The 6,400-nt window shown below is 44.7% G+C and overlaps 1 protein-coding gene across 2 annotated transcripts in view; it reads left to right on the top strand.

The window, feature by feature from the left end:
• The first annotated feature begins 4,404 nt into the window (after nucleotides 1-4,404).
• The window catches only part of IWS1 (interacts with SUPT6H, CTD assembly factor 1), a 43,282-nt gene continuing 41,286 nt past the window's right edge, over nucleotides 4,405-6,400 (top strand). For both annotated transcript variants that reach the window (XM_073674579.1, XM_073674580.1), the window contains exon 1: nucleotides 4,405-4,652. In XM_073674579.1, coding sequence (XP_073530680.1) covers nucleotides 4,619-4,652 — 34 coding nt within the window. In that variant the 5' untranslated portion in view covers nucleotides 4,405-4,618. The remainder of the gene's footprint in view (nucleotides 4,653-6,400) is intronic.

The following is a 6,400-nucleotide window of genomic DNA, read 5'->3' as shown; positions in this document are numbered from 1 at the left end:
AGTGAAAGAAATTAAACTAAGGAGTAGTCACACCTAGACTCTTCAGCTGGGTGTGGACAGTATTAACTTCAGCCAATTAGATGTATGTATGCTAATACCAGCACATATTTAGAGATAAGCTGAGCCAATTATATTGTTACCATGTATGACTATTAAAAACCTATAAAACCCTGACCAAATGATGTAATAACAGGGCTGTGGAGTCGGAGTCGGTGCCCATTTTGGTGGAGTCGGAGTAAAATGGACCGACTCATAAAATATATAATAAATTGGGTACAGTAGTTCAATGCAGTTTGTGGGGAATATTTTTTCATAAGAATTTGGGAAAGTTATGAAATGTCCTATAAATGTCTGTCCTATTCCTGATCTAAGGGTCTAGACTTTTAGCTGAGAAAAATGTGTCCTACCGTAAATTCATCACTTAAACATGAGTCATGTATGAGGGAGTCGGAGTCATGGAAATTGAGGAGTCAAAGTCGAAGGTTTGGCTTACCGAGAGATCTGCTTTGATGCTCAATGTATCAGTGTGGCTCTTGTGTGCACGTATTTGGATTTTAGAATTTAAATTGGAACAACCACGTCTCAGAACGTCCCACTTTACTTGGAGACGACAGGTGGATGTGGAGAAACTTTTTTTTTCTCCACGTATGAGAAAAACTGATGAAAAATAGACCAAACTCCGATCAAAATAATCGGTCTGTTTTTCTCGAACATAAGAAAAGCGGATATCTGAATGAGGCCTAACTCAAATTAGTTGATGCAAAAATGAATATACCCCACATAAAAACAACTACATCTAGTATTTTATATGATCGCCATGATTTTTAATGATAGCAACAAGTCTTCTAGGCATGGAATTAACAAGTTGGTGACATATTGTAACATCTATCTTTTTCCATTCTTCAAGAACGACTTTTTTTAGAGCCTGGATGCTGGATAGAGAGTGGTGAACTCATCTCTTCAGAATTCCCCATAGCTGTTTGATTAGATTCAGATCAGGAGACAATTGGCCATTGAATCACTGTCACACTGTGCATCTTCATAATTACAACAGATACAGTACAGACCAAAAGTTTGAACACACCTTCTCATTTAAAGATTTTTCTGTATTTCCATGACTATGAAAATTGTACATTCACACTGAAGGCATAAAAACTATGAATTAACACATGTGGAATTATATACGTAACAAAAAAGTGTTAAACAACTGAAAATATGTCTTATATTCTAGGTTCTTCAAAGTAGCCACCTTTTGCTTTGATGACTGCTTTGCACACTCTTGGCATTCTCTTGATGAGCTTCAAGAGGTAGTCGCCGGAAATGGTCTTCCAACAATCTTGAAGGAGTTCCCAGAGATGCTTAGCACTTGTTGGCCCTTTTGCCTTCGCTCTGTGGTCTAGCTCACCCCAAACCATCTTGATTGGGTTCAGGTCTGGTGACTGTGGAGGCCAGGTCATCTGGCGTAGCACCCCATCACTCTCCTTCTTGGTCAAATAGCCCTTACACAGCCTGGAGGTGTGTTTGGGATCATTGTCCTGTTGAAAAATAAATGATGGTCCAACTAAACGCAAACTGGATGGAATAGCATGCCACTGCAAGATGCTGTGGTAGCCATGCTGGTTCAGTATGCCTTCAATTTTGAATAAATCCCCAACAGTGTCACCAGCAAAGCACCCCCACACCATCACACCTCCTCCTCCATGCCTCACGGTGGGAACCAGGCATGTAGAGTCCATCCGTTCACCTTTTCTGCGTCGCACAAAGACACGGTGGTTGGAACCAAAGATCTCAAATTTGGACTCATCAGACCAAAGCACAGATTTCCACTGGTCTAATGTCCATTCCTTGTGTTCTTTAGCCCAAACAAGTCTCTTCTGCTTGTTGCCTGTCCTTAGCAGTGGTTTCCTAGCAGCTATTTTACCATGAAGGCCTGCTGCACAAAGTCTCCTCTTAACAGTTGTTGAAGAGATGTGTCTACTGCTAGAACTCTGTGTGGCATTGACCTGGTCTCTAATCTGAGCAGCTGTTAACCTGCGATTTCTGAGGCTGGTGACTCGGATAAACTTATCCTCAGAAGCAGAGGTGACTCTTGGTCTTCCTTTCCTGGGGCAGTCCTCATGTGAGCCAGGTTCTTTGTAGCGCTTGATGGTTTTTGCAACTGCACTTGGGGACACTTTCAAAGTTTTCATAATTTTTCGGACTGACTGACCTTCATTTCTTGAAGTAATGATGGCCACTCGTTTTTCTTTACTTAGCTGCTTTTTTCTTGCAATAATACAAATTCTAACAGTCTATTCAGTAGGACTATCAGCTGTGTATCCACCAGACTTCTGCACAACACAACTGATGGTCCCAACCCCATTTATAAGGCAAGAAATCCCACTTATTAAACCTGACAGGGCTCACCTGTGAAGTGAAAACCATTTCCGGTGACTACCTCTTGAAGCTCATCAAGAAAATGCCAAGAGTGTGCAAAGCAGTCATCAAATCAAAAGGTGGCTTTGAAGAACCTAGAATATAACACATATTTTCAGCTGTTTCACACTTTTTTGTTACGTATATAATTCCACGTGTTAATTCAAAGTTTTGATGCCTTCATTGTGAATGTACAATTTTCATAGTCATGAAAATACAGAAAAATCTTTAAATGAGGTGTGTCCAAACTTTTGGTCTGTACTGTATGTGTTTTGGATCATTGTCATGTTGAAAACGTGCACGTCTACCAAGGGCACAGAGTGATGGTAGAATCTTCTCTTACAGTATAGAGCAGAACATCTGTGAATTAATGATCCCATCAATGAAATATAGCTCCCGACACCAGCAGCACTCATGCAGCCCCACATAAGGACACGGACACCACCATGTCTCACTGTTGGAACCATGCATTTTTCTAAATGCATGGTGCCTACAATATATCATGAAATATCTGCGACTTTGCCATTTTTTTGCAGCAAAATCATTAAATAGTCTGTTGGCAACAAGTCTGAGAAGATGCAGAGATGTTTTTGGCACACGACATGTCTGAAAATTTCAGTTGCCCCGTCCTTACAGACCAGAGAGTACCGATGTTTACATGTGCATTCTCACCTACAGATTAAGGGGCTTGGGTACGTTTCTATTGCATAAATTTCCATGAACTAGAGGGCGGCCTAGCTACCACCACTCCATGATCTGCCCATTTTGGCTGGAACTGGTGTGAAAAGCCAAATGTCAGAAAAATGTAGCAAATTATTCAGGTGTTTTTCTCCAGAATCCTGGACACCTTAATGTGCATAAATTAGGCTATTTGCCCACGATGCAGAAATGCTCTGGATTTTTCCTGAGCGTTTCTGCATCTCCCTGGCAGAAAAAACGCATGAGGATTTTACATGCGTTTTTTCAGCCAGGGACAAGCGTTTGTGAATCGTTTTTAGCATGCGATTTCGCATGCGGTTTGTCAAGCGATTTTAGCATTACTTGGAAAAGTGCTTGACAACTTGGTCACACTATATAAATCCATGCAACCGGCATGGATTTATATAGTGTGACCAAGTTAGTTAAAAAAAAAGAATAAAAATAGTAAAAAAAAAAAACATTATACTCACCTTCTGATGGCACCCGGTCTCCTTCTCCGGCGGCTCGCGATGGCCTAAAAGGAACTTCCATGACGTCATTTAGTCATGTGACCGGTCACATGACTAAATTACGTCATGGAAGGTCCTTTTAGACCATTGCGAGTCGCCGGGGAGCCAGGATGCATCACTAAGGAGACCGGGGGCCATCAGAAGGTGAGCATGTTTTTTTTTTATTTTTAATTCTTTTTTTTACAGGTTCTATGGTACCCGGGTCTGGAGGAGAGTCTCCTCTTCTACAGACCCAGGTACCATCCGCACATGTAGTCATGCAGCTATTAAGCGATTTAATGCAAGTCAATGATGGCGAAAACGCTGCGATTACGCAAAGTAATTGGTAGTGCTGAGGATTTTTCCGCAATGATAATCCGCAGCGGAAATATCCGCAGCATGTGCACAGCACATGCGGATTATCATTGGGGAACATGGCAGAGCTACTATCAAGCGTTTTTTAAGCGTTTCCGTGGCGGAATTGCCGCTGCGGAAACGCTTAAAAAAGGCATAGTGGGCACACAGACTTAGTGTTTTTCTATTTGCCCCCTCAAAAAATGGCTGTCATAATATCTGGAGGTTGAACTTCGTGAAAAAAAATCAGGCTGGCAACCGCACTAATAATTCAGAAGTGAAGATTATACAGTACATGGTATGGCGGGGCCCAGCTGTGAGAGTGAGAGAGCTATGTGCTGTCACCACACGGCGCTGCACTGCACACTGTACACGGCGCTGCACATCACTACAGAGCGGAGGTTTTTTCTTCACATTTAACTTCCGTCCAGTTTTCCCGCCCTTCTCTGGATCACGTGTTACGACGTGACGCAATGCACCGCCTCTTCCAGGTACAGGCTCGTCTCCCGTGCTGTCCCTAAGGCGCATGCGCACTCCGGTGTGCGTGCGGCCTACAGATTTTTTCTTCCACACTTTACGGTAAACGGGAAGCTGCGGAGAAATTGAGAAAGTCCCTTTGTCTAACGGGCAGTTCGGGGAACCAGGCTTGTGAAACACAAGCCATGGAGGCGGATTACTACAGCCCGGAGCACTCAGGTAAGCTGCATGAGAGTGAAGAGTGTCCTACCAGCTGGACAGCCTGGTGCCCCTGAGGAATTGTGTGACTCCCCTCCCTCCCCCTCGCGCTGCTGGCCTCTGGTGCCCCGGTAGGTGTGTGATCAGCCCGCGCTGCTGGCCTCTGGTGCCCCGGTAGGTGTGTGACCCCCTGCTCTGCCGGCTCTGGTGCTCCTCGGGGTGTCAAATGGACAATAAATAACCTTAAATTATTTTGTCTTCGGCTCTGTCTTTTAAATCCGTGCACTTGTGCTATGTGCCCACGATCAGGAAATGGCAGCGCTTTGGATGCGGCGTATATTTGCTGCGTACAAAGCGCTGCGTCCGATCACGCAGGTAAATCCGCTTGGGCTCATTGAACAATGTGGAGTTACCGCATTCTATTGGGGAAATTTCTGTTGCGGAGACTAGCGTCTCTGCAACAGAAATTGATGTGCTGTGGCTCATAAAACAGCGCCGCCGGTGAGTTTTCGCGGCATCATATATAAGCACAGTGGATATGGGATTTCGATAAATCCCATCCACTGTGCTTCTCATGTGGAATGCAGCGCAGGTGAGCTGCGTCCAAAACGCTGCTATTACAGACTGTGGGCACGTAGCCTGCTGGACATGGCTTAGTACGGTGCTTGCATTGTAAGGCTATGTGCCCACAATGCAGAAATGCTCAGGATTTTTTCCTGAGCGTTTCTGCATCTCCCTGGCAGGAAAAACGCATGCGGATTGTACATGCGGATTGTACATGCGGATTGTACATGCGTTTTCCTGCCAGGGACATGCGGATGTGAAGCGTTCTTCACTTGCATTTCCGCATGCGGGTTGACAAGCGCTTTCTAAGCGATTTTAGCATCACTTGGAAAGTGCTTGACAACTTGGTAACACTATATAAATCGATGCAAACGGCATGGATTTATATATTGTGACCTTAAAGAATGGTAAAAAATAAAAAATCTATACTTGCCTTCCGATGGCCCCCGCAGTCTTTATTCGCTCCGTCCTGGCTTGCCGGCAGCTCGCCTTACACTGCACTGAAGGACCTGCCGTCACATGACTAAATGACGTCAGCGCAGGTCCTTCAGTCCACTGCAATCTGCTGGCAAGCGAAGACAAGCACACCGCGGGCCATCAGAAGGTAAATATAATATTTTTTATTTTATTCATTTTTTTACAGGTTCTATGGTACCCGGGTCTGGAGGAGAGTCTCCTGTTCTCCACACCCGGGTACCATCCGCACATTGAAACGCTTGGATTCTGCATGTACAGATGCAGTGATGCGGAATCCAAGCGATTCAATGCAAGTCAATGGCGGCGAAAAGGCAGTGCTTCTGCAAAATAATTGGTAGTGCTGCGTTTTTTTCCGCAATGATAATCCGCAGCGGAAATTTCTGCAGCATGTGCACAGCACATGTGGATTATCATTGGGGAACATGGCAGGCCTTCTACCATGCGTTTTTTAAGCTTTTCTGCAGCGGAAACGCTTAAAAAACGCATCGTGGGCACACAGCCTTAAAAGGTTTGTCCGGTCTAAAATGATAAGTCTGCAGTCACTCTGTGTGACTGCAGATTTGAGACCCCCCAGTGCACACACTCTGTGTTGCAAGGATTCACCGGTTTCTGAGTCGGGACCGGAGGGTACGTATTCGTTATACATACTGCCGGCCAGAGCCCATCTAGTCGGTGACGTCTTGCTCCATACAATTGTATAGAGCGAGGCCGCGGCCTCGTTCAGTACA

Source organism: Phyllobates terribilis, unplaced genomic scaffold (genome assembly GCF_046119375.1).
Source record: "Phyllobates terribilis strain yellow unplaced genomic scaffold, ASM4611937v1 Scaffold_3__8_contigs__length_932513732, whole genome shotgun sequence".
Taxonomy (NCBI): Eukaryota; Metazoa; Chordata; class Amphibia; order Anura; family Dendrobatidae; genus Phyllobates; species Phyllobates terribilis.
This window is presented reverse-complemented; position numbering and strand designations above follow the sequence as displayed.